This window comes from Manihot esculenta, chromosome 17, assembly GCF_001659605.2.
Source record: "Manihot esculenta cultivar AM560-2 chromosome 17, M.esculenta_v8, whole genome shotgun sequence".
NCBI classification, from domain to species: Eukaryota; Viridiplantae; Streptophyta; class Magnoliopsida; order Malpighiales; family Euphorbiaceae; genus Manihot; species Manihot esculenta.
Genome location: NC_035177.2, coordinates 27,322,825 through 27,339,386, shown reverse-complemented (window position 1 = coordinate 27,339,386; position 16,562 = coordinate 27,322,825). Strand labels below are relative to the sequence as shown.

General features: G+C 42.0%; 1 protein-coding gene across 1 annotated transcript; it reads right to left on the bottom strand.

Moving 5' to 3' along the window:
- Positions 1 to 10,940: 10,940 nt before the first annotated feature.
- LOC122722240 lies at positions 10,941 to 12,713 on the bottom strand. The gene is made up of 2 exons (XM_043952435.1): positions 11,814 to 12,713; positions 10,941 to 11,744 (listed from the first exon to the last, which is right to left on the bottom strand). Exons 1-2 carry the CDS (start codon positions 12,711 to 12,713, stop codon positions 10,941 to 10,943), a joined length of 1,704 nt encoding a protein of 567 aa, XP_043808370.1.
- Positions 12,714 to 16,562: the final 3,849 nt, after the last annotated feature.

Below are 16,562 nucleotides of genomic sequence, written 5' to 3'. Positions count from 1 at the left end.
TTAATGGCAAAGACAAGAAATTAGAAGAGAATAAGGAAGAGAAAAATCAACACAAAGATTTATAGAGGTTCAGCTATCCAAGCCTACGTCCTCTCCTCAAGGTCCACTTGAGAGTTCAACTCCACTATCAAATCTTCTTTGGGTGAAGATCAAAACCCTTACAATCTTAGAGCAAGCCTTTGCTCTTTACAAATCTCTTTTTCCACTCAAGAGCAATTATTTGCTCAAAGCCACACTCACAACAACAGAATCTCTCAATCAACCTTTACTCACTCAGAAAAGCCAATCAATTACAACTCAAAACAAGCTTTCAAGAAATCAATGCTTTGGCTCAAGGTTTTGAGAGAGAGAGAATAAAAAATGCTGTAATCTCAATAAATATTTGCTTAGCTGGTTGTTGTAACCTCACAACAACAAAAACAAGTTGTATTTATAGTTCATTCATAAATATGGCCGTTGGGGGTGCATTAAATGCAAATAGAGCCGTTTATGTTCAGAAATAACCGTTACATCGCGTTCAGAAAAACTCAGGTTCGGCGGCCTAAGCTTAGAGTTCGGCGGCCGAACCATTTGGGGTGAAGAAACTATTCCTTTAAAACTGAACTTTCGGCGGCCTAAACTCAATGTTCGGCGGCCGAACATGGTGGACTTTCGTTTCTGTTCCTCACTTTCGGAAGCCAAACTTTAGGCTTCGGAGGCAGACCCAAAACACACTTTCGGCGGCCGAAGGTTAAATGTTCGGCGGCCGAAAGTGTGGGACTTTCGTCTCTGTCCCTCACTTTCGGAAGCCGAAGGTTACACTTAGGGGGCTGGTTGAAAACCCACTTTCGGCGGCCGAAAGTCAATGTTCGGCGGCCGAACATATGGGACTTTCGTTTCTGTCCCTGACTTTCGGAAGCCGAAAGTTGTGTTTAGGGGGCACAAAATCCCTTTTTAAAACTTTGAAAAATCATAACTTAGGCTATAAAAATTCATTTTTCAATCCGTTTGAATATTTGTAACCTATATTTTTAGATCTTTCATTTTTGATGAAAAATATTTTCAAAATCACTTCTTTTGGAAAATTTCATTTTGGTCCCTGAAAGTCAAGTACTTCAAAAAAGTGGCCATATCTAAAAGAACTTTTAGAAATGAAAGAACCCTTGAGCCATCCCACTTAATTACTTGAAATTCACAATGAATAAAATGACAAGCATAATAAATAAAAATACTTTTTGATTCCTTTCTTGTAGTATGCTTCCAAAATTGGCACTTTTCACTTTTGTGACTGAAGCAATATCATTTGTTTCAATAAGGGACCTGCAAGCTCAATACAAACACTCTTGGAAATAATTAGTAGCACACCAATTGTTTATTAATCATCAAAACAAGGATTAGGACATTTAGGTCCAACAATCTCCCCCTTTTTGATGATGACAAACAATTGGTAAATATTAGGATAATAATCATAAGTGTAGTGTGTGCATTTTAAAAAAAATTCTCCCCCTTAATGTGCTCCCCCTGTTAAAAATACTTTATGCCATATTTAAAAAGTGAGAAGGCACATAAGGGAGGTTTTGACTCAATGCAATGCTATGAGATGTAATGGATCCTATATGAATGAATGAGTCCCAACAAAAATGCATCTCAAATGAATACACACAATATCCACAAACCAAGAGAGAAAAATATTTAATCCAAACGAGTCAAATAAAAATAGCCAATATCCATAAAAATTATCAAATGTATACATAAGTAATACCATCTCTCCCCCTTTTGACATCATCAAAAAAAATACCACAATATCAGAAGGGAAAGAACAACAGCAACTAGATAAACAACAAAAAAATATCACTGAGGCGGCTGAGGAGGTGGCACTCCAGATGACTGCTGAATGAAGTGCAAAATCTGTCTCTGCTGCTCGATCATGGTCTGCTGCTGGTCTGTAAGGCGTGCTAACTGCTGCTCCATCTGAGTCTGGCGATCAGACATCTGAGTTTGGCGATCAGACATCTGAGCAACTTGCAACTCCAGACGACCCATGGCATCATACAGATCAGATGCAGTCCGAGAAGATGTACCCTGCTCGGTGGACCGCCCGGTACTAGCATCGCCTCTGGGAGCTCGTTCTGTCTCAAGATCAGCAGGAGAAGCATCATCTGACTCCTCATCAGAACCATCATGTGCCTGTGCTGCTGCATGTGCTGCTCTGCGAGCTGCAAAATCTCTCCTAGAATTATAAAATTCATTGCCTCTTCTAACCAGACCCATATGGTGGAGGGTAGCCTCAGTGTAGGGGATGTACTCACTAGACAATGGTAAGGCAGACTCTGTGCCTGGGTCAACCCCTAGGGCTCGGAGAAGAAGAGTAAGATGACGACCAAAAGGAAGACAGCCCCTACTCAGCCTGAGGGAGTCAGCTATAGTGTGAATCATGATATGGGGAAGGTTAAGAGCACGACCCTCTAGCAGGCAGGACACTACAAACATGTCAGAGTAGGTGAGAGCAGTCCTATGACCCGCTCTAGGGAGAACCTCATATGTGACAATATGGTGAACAACTTTAGGGAGAGTGTTGAGGTCACAGGCCATAAACCTAGAGGGCGCCTCACGGTCTGCGTCTCCTGAAACAACCCTAGTCTGGTGAAGGGAAGAGACCTCACCAGTGATCCACTTATGAGTGGTGGATACAACAGCCCCAGAGTTGGGGATACCTAGGTGACGAGCAATGATGTCAGGAGTGAGGTAAACCCTCTGACCATTTACAAAACTGACTAGGTGAGGGGGAGTGTGACGGGTGAAGGTGTGTAGGTTTGCATAGAACTCCCTAACAATCCTAGGATGGGTGTCTGATGGAGTGATAAAAAGGTGCTCCCAACCCTGAACAATGAATGGCTGTAAAAAACCATGAGAACGAAAGAGCTGAACACTGTTAGCATGAATGGTTCTCCCAGGATGAACAAACCTGAGAGAAAAAGGCTGAAAAGCAGGATCATGCTCTCTAACAACAGGAAACTCAAAGGGTGGAGAGGCAGGAGGGTCAGAGGAGGGGGACCTAGGAGCCTCAGACTGTCTACTGGATTGACCTCTAAAATATGGATGTCTACGGGCTGTGGTTTTTCTACCCATGTTACCCAAACAACAGCTACAGAGGCAAATGAAAAAAAATAAAAGAACTAACCATAAGCAGCAATACCACAAAACTCAGCCCATAATCAACACAAAATCTCAACCAGTAAGCATCACAGTCATGCATTGATATATAAAGTCCCAGCTAACAAGATAACCCAGCTAATCACAACAATAAGATAACCCAGCTACTCAGTTACTGCACCATGGCCATATTCAAAACCAGAAAAGAAAAAAAAAATTCAGCAGATTTTAAATACTCATATCAACAAAACTCAATAAAATCACAACCCTAAAGATCAAAACAACAGAAAATAATAAACAACAAAAAAAGAAAAAAAAAGAGAGAGAAAACAAAACTTACCCAAATGAAAAAGCTTGAAATGGGTTCCGTGAGAAGAGAAAAAATGTGTTTTGAGGCGTTTGAGTGAAAGGAAAGATGAAAAATGGAGGTTTTTGAGGAAAAAGAGGCTCAAAACGGGCGATTTGGGAGAGGGAGACGAAGAGAGCTTCGGGGAGAGAGAGAGAGCTTCGGCGAGAGGGAAAGGACGCGCGAGGAAGATGATGAGCTGTCGCGGGGGTTTTTAAGGGACGCGCAGTTTCGGCGGCCGAAGCTGGACAAGTTTAGGAGGCCGAACTTAATCTTCGGCGGCCGAACTTGACAATGTTCGGCGGCCGAATAAAATGTTAGGCGGCCGAAAAAGAAAAAGAAAAAAGACAGAAAAATTTCCGCTTTTCATATTGCCCTTGAAATTGAAGGTTAGGGGGCCGAAAGTGCCTCCGAACCTGGAATTTTTGGGCTTCCCCTCCCCCTTTTTTTTTGTTTTTAAAAAAATATCAAACAATTTTGACATGCAAAAAAAAAAAAATATATATATATATATATATATATACACTCAACAACCACCATCTAGCATTCCCAATTCCCTTTTAATGAAGTTAAATCTTTCTTCATTTAAAGGTTTAGTGAAAATATCAGCTAGTTGGTTGTTTGTATCCACAAACTCAAGAACAACATCACCATTTAACACATGATCACGAATGAAATGATGTCTAATGTCAATATGCTTAGTTCTAGAATGTTGAATGGGGTTCTTGGTTAGATTGATTGCACTTGTATTATCACATTTAATAGGAATGTGATCAAGAAATACTTCAAAATCTCTTAATTGTTGTTTAATCCAAAGGACTTGACTACAACAAAGACCCGCCGCCACATATTCGGCTTCGGCGGTTGATAGTGCAACCGAATTTTGTTTCTTGTTACACCAAGAAACAAGAGATTGTCCTAGAAGTTGACAAGTACCCGAGGTACTCTTCCTATCAAGAATGCTTCCGGCAAAGTCGGCATCCGAGTAGGAATATAAACTAAAGGATGAACTTCTAGGATACCATAACCCCAAATGCAATGTGCCATGTAAATATCTAAGAATGCGTTTAACGGCATGCAAATGAGACTCTTTAGGACATGATTGAAAACGTGCACATAAACATACAGAAAACATGATATCCGGTCTAGATGTGGTGAGATATAAAAGGCTTCCGATCATACCTCTATAGAGCTTTTCATCAATAGGCTTACCCTTTTCATCCTTGTCAAGCTTGGTGTTTGTGCTCATTGGAGTTCTACTTGGCTTGCTACTCTCCATTCCAAACCTTTTGATTAGCTCCTTTGTGTATTTGGCTTGGTTGATGAAGATGCCATCCTTAGCTTGTTTGATTTGAAGCCCAAGGAAGAATTTGAGTTCTCCCATCATGCTCATCTCAAACTCACTTTTCATAACTTTTGAAAACTCTTCACACAAACACACATTAGTAGCACCAAATATAATATCATCAACATATATTTGCACTACAAGGATGTCATTTCCATGATTTTTGACAAAAAGAGTTGTATCCACTTTGCCTTTTGAAAAACCATTTTGCAAAAGAAAATTACTTAGTCTTTCATACCAAGCTCTAGGAGCTTGTTTTAAACCATATAAAGCTTTAGACAATTTAAAAACATGATTTGGAAAGGCATGATTTTCAAACCCTGGAGGTTGCTCAACATAAACCTCCTCCTCAATAAAACCATTTAAAAAGGAACTTTTCACATCCATTTGAAAGAGATTAAAATTCATGTATGATGCATATGCAAGCAAGATTCTAATGGCTTCTAATCTAGCTACGGGGGCAAAAGTTTCATCATAGTCTATGTCCTCCTCTTGGTTATAGCCTTTAGCTACCAACCTAGCTTTGTTTCTAATGATATTGCCATCTTCATCAAGCTTATTTCTAAACACCCATTTGGTGCCTATGGTGGGGTGATGTTTTGGTCTAGACACTAAGGTCCAAACCTTGTTCCTTTCAAATTGGTTGAGTTCTTCTTGCATAGCAAGAACCCAACTCTCATCACCAATAGCCTCATCTATAGATTTAGGCTCTATATGAGATATGAATGCAATATTATTGCATACATGTCTAAGAGAGGATCTAGTAGTTACCCCTTGTGATGTATCACCAATTATTTGATCCTTGGGGTGATCCTTCTTGTAGGCCCAATCCTTTGGCAAGTCATGTTGGACTCCTTGACTTTGTGTAATTTGCATTTGTTGCTCTTGAAGTCCAACTTCATCTTCCTTTGCCTCTATTGAAACCTCCTTGGGTTGATTTTGATCTCCATGAGGTTGAGGATCTTCAATGGTCAACTCATCAAGGTTACCTACAAGATCATCATCACAAGATACCTCCTTTCTAGGAGCAAAGAGATTAGATTCATCAAAAACAACATGCATTGACTCTTCAACTATCAAGGTTCTTTTATTGAATACTCTATATGATTTACTAGATATAGAGTATCCTAAGAAGATACCTTCATCGGTTTTGGAGTCAAATTTGCCTAGATTATCCTTATTGTTTAATATGAAGCATTTACAACCAAAAACTCTAAAATGACTAACTCTAGGTTTCCTTCCATTCCAAAGCTCATAAGGAGTTTTATTTAGGAGAGGTCTAATTAAAACTCTATTTGAAACATAACAAGCCGTATTTATGGCTTCCGCCCAAAAATAAGTAGGTAAATTATACTCTCTTAACATAGTCCTCCCCATATCTAAAAGAGTTCTATTTTTTCTTTCAACAACATCATTTTGTTGGGGAGTCCTAGGAGATGAAAAATTATGAGTGATCCCTAACTTATTGCAAAAAGTTTCAAATTTTTCATTTTCAAATTCTCTACCATGATCACTCCTTATAGAAGAAATTTGAAAACCCTTTTCATTTTGAACTTTCTTTGTAAAACTTTTAAAAGCATCAAAACAATCATCCTTATGAGCAAGGAACACAACCAAGTATACCTAGAGTAGTCATCAACTATAACAAACCCATAATGCATGCCACCAAGACTAGCTACTCTAGTTGGACCAAATAAATCCATATGCAAGAGTTGCAAAGGTCTAGAAGAGATTACCTTATTAATAGCTTTAAAGGAACTCTTAACTTGCTTACCCATTTGACATGCATCACATACTTTGTCCTTTTCATATTTGATCTTTGGAAGACCATCAACTAGCTCATCTTTGCTCAAATTTTTGAGGAGATCCATGCTAGCATGAGAAAGCCTTCTATGCCAAATCCAAGAGTTATCACTAATAGATACAAAGCACTTCATATCTTGGTTAGTCATAGCTTGTAAGTCAATAAGATAAATATTTTCAACTCTTTCACCAACAAACAATATTTTGTTATCCGACATTCTACAAACAAAACATGATTTTGGTTCAAAGATAACTCTACAACCTTTATCACATAATTGACTTACACTTAACAAATTATGCTTCAAACCATCAAATAATATAACTTTATCAAGAATAGGAGAGTTTTCCTTACCGACTTTACCTATACCAACAATTTTACCTTTTCCATTGTCTCCAAAGGTTACTTGTCCACTTCCGTCTTTCTTTTCAAGAGAGATGAAGTGATTTGAGTTTCCGGTCATGTGCCTTGAACATCCACTATCTAGATACCATTTGCTTTCAATTTTTGAGGATTTCAAGCACACCTAAAAGAAAGAATTCAAACACTTTTAGGTACCCAAATGTACTTGGGTCCTTGGGGGTTAGTCATTCCACTATCCAATTTCCATATGCTACCATATCCAAGATGCACTTTTCTAATAGAGCACTTATAGTTGGTATGACCAAACTTGCCACAGTAGTGACAATGACCATTGAACCTTCTTACTCTAGGTCCATAGGTGAGTGAGTATGTTTGAGTTCTCATGTGGCCATTTCTCCTTTGCTTATTAAAAGCATGTGAGCAAGAGATATGATTGGAGTGGTGATTTTGTGAACTATAAGTGTGTGTTCTATAATGATCATTTCTCTTATATGCAACTTGCCTAGGTGTGTGTCTTATATGAGTGTTGTAACTAGTGGATTGGTGTACATGTGCATTTCTTGTAGGTGCATTCCTCATAGACAAATCACTACTAGAATCTTTAGGCATATTTCCATTTGAGCTAGAAACCTTAGGTTCATGTGAGTTGGTAGCTTTAACAAAAACGGTTTTAGAAAAATTTTCTTGAGTTGATTTATCATAGCCAAGGCCATACTTGATGTTAGGAGACCTTTGAGAGTCTAAAATCTCATCAAGTTTGTCCTTGCCTTTTAAAAATTTTGAAAGAGAATTTTTCAACTCAAGGATTTCATTTTTCAAATTTTTATTTTCTAGTGAGAGCTCATCTAAGGATTTTTGTAAAGAATCATTTGAGGGTAAAGGTTCCTTAGGTGAGTTCTCACTTTCCTTTTTAAAGCTAGCTAACTCACATTTCAAAATTTTATTTTTCCTATGACTCTTTTCAAGCTCATCATTCATCAATTTTAAAGCACCTACAAGTTCATCATATGAAAACTCAACATCATCATCATTTAAAGTAAAGTCATCAAGAGTAGTTACCTCATCGGAGCTTTCCTCTAGAGCCATAAAGCACATGTTGGCAATTTCATCACCAACCTCCTCTTCTTCGGAATCACTTGACTCATCCCATGTTGCTTTGAAGGCCTTCTTCTTGAACTTCTTGATAGGCTTCTTCAACTTGGGACAATCCACTTTGTAGTGACCCGGCTTATTACATTCATAGCAAATGACTACTTCTTTTTTGCTTGATTCACCCTTTTCCTTTCTAAAATTATTCCTTGGGATGAACCTTTTATTTTGGAGAAGCAACTTCCTTATTCTCCTAGTTACCAAAGCCAATTCTTCCTCACTTATCTCTTCTTCTTCCTCACTAGTATCTTCGGAGGCTACCCTTAGAGCAATGTTCTTTTTCATCTTGCTAGGTTCCTCCACTTGCTCTCTCTTTAGAGTCATCTCATAGTCAATGAGATTCCCCAAGAGTTCATCCAATTGCACTTTGGTCAAGTCTTTGGCATCCTTTAAGGAAGTTACCTTTGGTAGCCATTCTTTAGGTAGACATCTAAGGATTTTCTTCACCAACTCTTCATTTGTGAATGTCTTCCCAAGAGATTTCATCCCTCCAATGATCTCAATGAACCTATCATACATTTGGCTAATAGTTTCATCGGATTTCATCTTGAACAACTCATATTGATAGATGAGGGATTCCATCTTGTTTTCCTTGACTTGATTGGTACCTTCATGAGTGACAACCAAAGCATCCCAAATTTCCTTGGCGGTGGACTTCATGCATACTTTGTTGTACTCACTTCTACTAAGAGCACAAAACAAGATGTGAATGGCTTTGTCATTGAGGGCTACCCTTCTCTTCTCTAGCTCACTCCATTCACTCTTAGGTTTTTGCTCTTGGTTTCCATCAATGAATCTTGTGGGAAAGAAAGGCCCATTCTCTACAATGTCCCACAAATCAACTCCTTCCGATTTAAGGAAATAATACATTCTATTTTTCCAATATAGAAAGTCATTTCCATCAAAGAAAGGTGGTCTCACAACCGATTGACCTTCTTGAGAGTTGAGGGCTGCCATTTGATCTTTACTCCAAGATAATTATATCTTCAAGAAAGGGAGACTTAGCTCTGATACCACTTGTTGTCCCTTGAGGCAACCCAAGAGGGGGGGTGAATTGGGTTTATAAAAAATTTAATGGCAAAGACAAGAAATTAGAAGAGAATAAGGAAGAGAAAAATCAACACAAAGATTTATAGAGGTTCAGCTATCCAAGCCTACGTCCTCTCCTCAAGGTCCACTTGAGAGTTCAACTCCACTATCAAATCTTCTTTGGGTGAAGATCAAAACCCTTACAATCTTAGAGTAAGCCTTTGCTCTTTACAAATCTCTTTTTCCACTCAAGAGCAATTCTTTGCTCAAAGCCACACTCACAACAACAGAATCTCTCAATCAACCTTTACTCACTCAGAAAAGCCAATCAATTACAACTCAAAACAAGCTTTCAAGAAATCAATGCTTTGGCTCAAGGTTTTGAGAGAGAGAGAATAAAAAATGCTGTAATCTCAATAAATATTTGCTTAGCTGGTTGTTGTAACCTCACAACAACAAAAACAAGTTGTATTTATAGTTCATTCATAAATATGGCCGTTGGGGGTGCATTAAATGCAAATAGAGCTGTTTATGTTCAGAAATAACCGTTACATCGCGTTCAGAAAAACTCAGGTTCGGCGGCCTAAGCTTAGAGTTCGGCGGCCGAACCATTTGGGGTGAAGAAACTATTCCTTTAAAACTGAACTTTCGGCGGCCTAAACTCAATGTTCGGCGGCCGAACATGGTGGACTTTCGTTTCTGTTCCTCACTTTCGGAAGCCAAACTTTAGGCTTCGGAGGCAGACCCAAAACACACTTTCGGCGGCCGAAGGTTAAATGTTCGGCGGCCGAAAGTGTGGGACTTTCGTCTCTGTCCCTCACTTTCGGAAGCCGAAGGTTACACTTAGGGGGCTGGTTGAAAACCCACTTTCGGCGGCCGAAAGTCAATGTTCGGCGGCCGAACATATGGGACTTTCGTTTCTGTCCCTGACTTTCGGAAGCCGAAAGTTGTGTTTAGGGGGCACAAAATCCCTTCTTTAAAACTTTGAAAAATCATAACTTAGGCTATAAAAATTCATTTTTCAATCCGTTTGAATATTTGTAACCTATATTTTTAGATCTTTCATTTTTGATGAAAAATATTTTCAAAATCACTTCTTTTGGAAAATTTCATTTTGGTCCCTGAAAGTCAAGTACTTCAAAAAAGTGGCCATATCTAAAAGAACTTTTAGAAATGAAAGAACCCTTGAGCCATCACACTTAATTACTTGAAATTCACAATGAATAAAATGACAAGCATAATAAATAAAAATACTTTTTGATCCCTTTCTTGTAGTATGCTTCCAAAATTGGCACTTTTCACTTTTGTGACTGATGCAATATCATTTATTTCAATAAGGGACCTGCAAGCTCAATACAAACACTCTTGGAAATAATTAGTAGCACACCAATTGTTTATTAATCATCAAAACAAGGATTAGGACATTTAGGTCCAACAGCAACCTTCATCTCCGCAGAGGCTTTATACTCCGCAAGCTGTGACTCGCAGGCCTCAGCTAATGGAACAATTGGTACTCACTCTCACCAGACTATTCCCTTAAAGTGGGAGGTCAAGGGTTCGAGCAGTGGGGGAGGCGACCTAATTTCCTAAGGGAAATTTAGGCCAAATCCTCTTAAGGAAGGATGCGACGTCGAGAACCCAAGGGGACAAATCCTGCCCGGAACCCGTGAGGGTGAAGGGATGTTAAGAGCTGTTCATACGCCAGTGGAAAGCCCGAGGTGGCAAGAGGCCAGGCGAGGGATAGCCCTGGGTGTGAACGGTAACAGTGCCGGGGATCACGTCCGGGTTGTTACAATAACTGCCTTCAGCTCAGGGGAATCCTTGTAGTCCTGGAGGTGAGCTTCACAGGCCTGCTCAATCTTTCTTTCTAGCTCATCCGACTTCTGATACTCCTCCAAACGCTTCTCACACTTCAGCTGGATCTTGCCCTCAGCATGTCTAGCTACCTCGAGCAGGGCCGAACATTTATGTTCTAGAGTCCTGACTTCATGGCTAAGCTGCTGATGACGAAGTTCGGACTCCTCCGCCGATGAAGCCAGATCTCTGATACGTTCAGAACTTGTGCTCAGCTCCTGCTCAAGGACCCCCACCCGAGCTAAAGCCATCTCTTTTTGAATATTCACCTCATCTAGGTGAACTTGAAGTCTTCCTAACTCAACCTTCAGGGCCTCATACTGGCACTGGACCTCTTTCCTCTGGCTTATAGCCTCATCCCTTTCACGAAGGGTCTCCACCATGGAGGACAGCTGCTTTAAAACTTCTTCACTTCGAACCTCTGCTGCAGCCGCCCTCTCATCAGACTCCTTGAGAACCCTGCGAGTATGAGACAACTCTGCTTCCAAAGACTTGGTGTGCTCTTGTGCCTTAGCCGTCCTCTCGTCAGCTCTTTTGAAGGCCTCCAATGCAGAATGCAGCTCCGCCTGGAGGGACTGGGTATGAGCTCGAGCTGCTGTGAGGTTGCCCTTAGCATCACTAGTTGCGGATAAATTCTCCTCCAGACGCGCCTCCTCAATCCAGCGGTCCACAGATTCCCGGAGAGAGTGGTCACGGGCATCCACCTCCATAAAGAGGCCCATCACCTAATACAAAGGAAAAACTGTTAAAACAAAGAAAACCAGAATAAAAACAAAGGAGGTAGCTTAGCTTACCATCAGAAGCATCTCCCTGATTATGTCTCCAAGCTCCCCACGAGGTCGGGAACGGAACGCTGCTTGCTCCCTAGTAGAGCTGGCTAAGAGACCAATGAGAGCAAGCAAGTGTGGATCTGAAGCCTCCAAGGCGCCACCGAACATCCGTTCCTTGACAATCTCAGCAACCACGCTCGCTGGGGACTGATGAGTGATATCCTCTGCGTTAAGAATGTCGTTGTCAGGAGCGGACAGTAGTGGTATCACAGGGACTTCTTTCTCCTTTCCAATAGGAGGGAGAGGTGGGGCTGATCCCTTGGAAGCTTTGGACTCCTTCCGAGCTGGAGCTGGGGCTGGCATTTCGAGGGAGGTAGGACGTTTGTCCCCTACCTTCTCTACGACATCCTCATCCTTGGCAAGGTCAGACCCCACCTCTTCAGGGGCATCTCTGGTAGGAGCCTCCGGGACACTGTCCTCAATAAGAACGACCTCTAGTCCCGTCCCAGGAGCCTCCTCTTCAATAATGGGGGATTTAAATCTTCCCCTTGGTGCCTCCTCAAAAGGAAGAGCAAGGTCCGACCTCGTCTGTTCAATGTCCCCTGTCTGCTTCACAACAACTAGGGGAGCTCCCTCTGCATCCTCCGTAGAACCCTGACCAGACTTAGACTCCTGAACTGGTTTCAGGGCAGGGGCCGACCTGCCACGGCCAGACGGCCGAGAGGACTTGGCACCGTGGGAGCTCGGCTTAGGAGCTCTAGAGGAAGCTTTGGCACGAGGTCGGCTTACCTTCTTAGAAGACACAATCTGAGCCACCTCATCAACGACCTCAGACACGCGGCGCCCAGCCCGAAGGGCATCTAAGGCGGCATTCATGCTATCCCGAGACAGAACTAAGTTCTTTGGGGGCTTGATTTGGTCCATCTCAACGTTGGAAGCTGCCAAAAGACACAAAACCAGAAAAAATAGCATACTTTCTGATATCACTTACAAAAAAAAAAAGAGGGGGGCATAATTGCTAAACAAGGCGCTATACCCGTGTCTCGGATATCCCTAAGGTTAGCCACGAACATACACTTCTCAACATCATACTTCTTGTCCACAGAAGTCAGTCAAAGATACCCCACCTGCTCAGTAAGGCTTAGTTGGGGCAGGTCGTTGCAACCCAGGGGGACATCCTCCCAGCCTAACCCCACTCCCCAAGATAGGTCGGTCTCTTTTTTCAGCTCTACCACAAGGAAACTCTCTACCCATCCCTTTATTGAGTCCTTGTAGCCCATGAAAAGAGACAATCCACAACGGGGAGAAAAGTAGTAAAAATTCTGAACCGCTCTAACGAGGCGGAAGAAAGTGGCGAATAGACACGCCGTGGGTGTAAAACCCCAACTCAAGCAGACAGATTCAAAACTAGACATGAATAAAATGGAATTTGGGGACAACATCCGGGGGGTTATCCCGAAGTATCGAAAGACCTCGATGAAGAAAGGGGTAAAAGGAAAAGTCAGACCGAAGTCCCTTTGCTTAAGGAAGAAGACTATGCAACGACCCCTTTGGGGATCTATCATACCAGAAGGGGAAGGGTTTGGAAGAACTATCCTTTCATTTCGGAGAGGAGCCCTGTAACGACCCGAAAATCGGACCGCTACCGGCGCTAGTGTAATACCCGGCTAGAATCCGGCATCGGGATTCCTACCTTCCGGCGGAATCTCCGTTGGAATCTAGAATTTCTGAAGATGCCAGAGGCTTCTAGAAGGGTAAAATGTGTTTCTAAAATGTTTTCTACTGATTTCATGGTTTTAAATGAAAAAGAAGTGAGTTTTGAAAAGAAAAGACCAAGGAGGCGTTTGCCAGGTTCGGCCGCCGAAAGTGAAGTTCGGCCGCCGAACATGGAAAGGCTTCGGGAGCGCCTTTGGCCTCCGAAAGTCTTGTTTGAACGAGCCAAGGTTCGGCCGCCGAAAGTCAAGTTCGGCCGCCGAACATGCATGAGTTTAGGGGGCACGTTAGGCTGCCGAAGGTCTTCGACCAGGCCACCTATAAAGGGCCCTCAGATCGGAAATGGGTGAGTTTTCTCCCCATTCTCGAGCTCAGGTGAGTTTATGCCTTCCTTTGGTCGTTTTCGTGTTTTCTCTACCCATCTCTCAAGTTTTTCATGATTTCTACCCTTGTGTTTGAAGATTTAAAGCTTAAAGGGAGGTTTGGGAGCTTGGAGCTTTTGGAGCTTGGATTCTCCACACATCCGAGTTAGAGATCACGCAACCCTCGATCTTCAAGAGGTAAGTGTAGATCCTTGCTTCCCTAGTGTTTTCATGAAGTTTAATGATGTTTTGATGGTTGTGTTTGGGTAGAAATGCATGTTTAAGGTTTATGTGGGTTTTATACCCAATGTATGTTATGTGATGTTTGTGTTGAGGAGTTTATGTTAGTTTATGCTCCTTTATGCATGTGGGAGTGACAATGCATGTTTGGGAGAGAGTATGTGAGGATTTGGGTATATTTGAGTTTGGTTTTTGGCTTGGCAGAATCGGACCTGTCGTCCAGAGGGGACCAGGTTCGGCCGCCGAAAGGAGTTTCGGCCGCCGAACCTGCATGGGAGGCAGTCTTTAGGCTGCCGAATGTGCCCCCGAAGGAGGGACTTTCGTTTCTGTCTAAGGGTTTCGGCCGCCGAACCTGCCGCCGAACCTACCCGAGTTTCGTCTCTGGAAGGGACTTTCGGCCGCCGAAGGTGCCGCCGAAAGTGCCCTGTCCAGCCGTTTCTTGGGTGTTTTCCATGCATGTTTAAGTGATGTTTAGAGGGGTTTTTTGGGGAGTTGTTTATGGGTTGTTAGGATGTGTTTGGCACCTCATTCGAGTCCACCTGTGTAGGATCGGACCCGAGGGACCGAGGAGGCCAGTAGTGCTAGCAGTTGCAGAGTCAGTCAGCGTCTGCCAGGAGGTGAGTAGAACTAAACTTAATCTTTTATGCACAAAATCTAATGCCTAAAGCATGTTCATGCATCATGATTATATGTAGTAGGTTGATTGCACTAGTTTCACGAATATGACGCATTGCATTATTTGATGTTGATGGAGGAAGGGTGGACCGAGGCGACTTCAATAGCCCATATCTGTCACGAGTCTTGTCTTAGTCCTTTGAGAGCCGGACAAGTACATGTAGGAAAGTCCATGTGAGCTCTCTGTGGACCAGACACCATGTCATGTATGTTACTGGCCTTTGTGAGCTCCTATGGGGGAGCCGGGCACCCACAGAGGGATTTTTGATGTTATGTCCATCCTCTGAGAGGAAAGATGCATGCAAAAAGACAGACTCTCAGAAACCAGGGTCCGTGGGGAATAAATATTGCATAAGCCCCGAGGCGGACAAGATTATGTGATTTCTCTGTGTTATGATGCATTTCATGAAAGCATGTAATTAAGGAACTGTTTTCTATGTTTCTACTCACTGGGCTTTTTAGCTCATCCCTTTCCCCTAATCCCAGTGTTGCAGGTTTAAGTCAGAGCTCAGAAGTCAGCAGGATAAAGATAAAGTGACGTGTGTTTGTAATGTGGTAGTTTATGTTTATGTTTCAGTTTAGTAGTTTTACAAGTGGACATGTAATATAAGTTGATGTAATGTAATTGAGATAATGTATGTAACTGATAGTAGAGTTAATGTTTATGGATTAGAGTGTGCTTGGCCCTATAGATTGGTTAATCCCTGTTGATGCATGGTTATGTAATGTTTTGAATGTTGAGATGAGAACCAGGCTTGAGGTCTGTAATGTTGACCCAGCCAGAGCATTTGATGAGGGCTCTAGCATGGGAAAGTTATGTTCACAGTTATGTTTTAGCATACGGACCAAGCTTGGTGTATGTTCAGATTACAGGTTTTATGTTTAAGTTTTTACGTTAAAATTTTGATCATGCATGGGATTTTACCAGATAATAGTATGTATGTTGGCTTGCTACGGGTCCCGGCGGCCTTAAGCCGATCTGGATCCTAGCGCCGGTGGCGGTTCGGGCCGTTACAGAGGGGTATCGGTTTCCGGGCTGTTACAGCTAGGATCCAGATCGGCTTAAGGCCACCGGGACCCATAGCAAGCCTGACATATAACCTTTGAACCTGTCAAATCCCATACATGATCATACATACTCATAAACCTGTAAACTTTTCCTTTCCATAAACCAAGCTCAACCTGTGCATACTCATAACATAACATAAACCACACACTGGAGCCCTCATCAAATGCTCCAATGGGGTAACATAACATACATGAATTAAGCTTGGTTGAACATAAACATTATAAAACATTCTATAGATCATGTATCAAAAGGGATTACTATACAAACTCGGTCAAGCACAATTTCTAAACCTCAATACACCATCATTACATATCATAACTGTATAAGACATTACATTACAATTTAATCATGTCCACTGCTAGCTATTACATAACCATGACTTTACTCTATCCGACCTCCTGCTCTATCTTGTACCTGCAAGCCTGGGGGTTAAAGGGAGAGGGGTGAGCTAAAAAGCCCAGTGAGTAGAACCATAAAAACATATTAACAAACATGCTCCAATGAAATGCATCATAACACAGACAATTCACATAAGGGTTGGATGAACTTGTCACCAAATAGTCCCAGCATCATTTGTGCCAGGCCGTAGCATGGGGTCCTGGTCTTCCTGTCATATCATACATTACTTACCATTGCCCCAGGGCCTCCTCTGGGCTCCTAGTCTTCGAGTCCCATATCCGTGTCAGGCCGTAGAATGGGGTCCTGATCTTTCAT

What these genes read in the sequence shown, in the direction of transcription:
- LOC122722240 (XM_043952435.1), bottom strand. Translation starts at nt 12,713, where the DNA reads ATGGACCAAATCAAGCCCCCAAAGAACTTAGTTCTGTCTCGGGATAGC. An exon ending in TCAGGGAGATGCTTCTGATG is followed by an intron (nt 11,745 to 11,813) that starts GTAAGCTAAGCT and finishes CCTTTGTATTAG; the next exon opens with GTGATGGGCCTCTTTATGGA.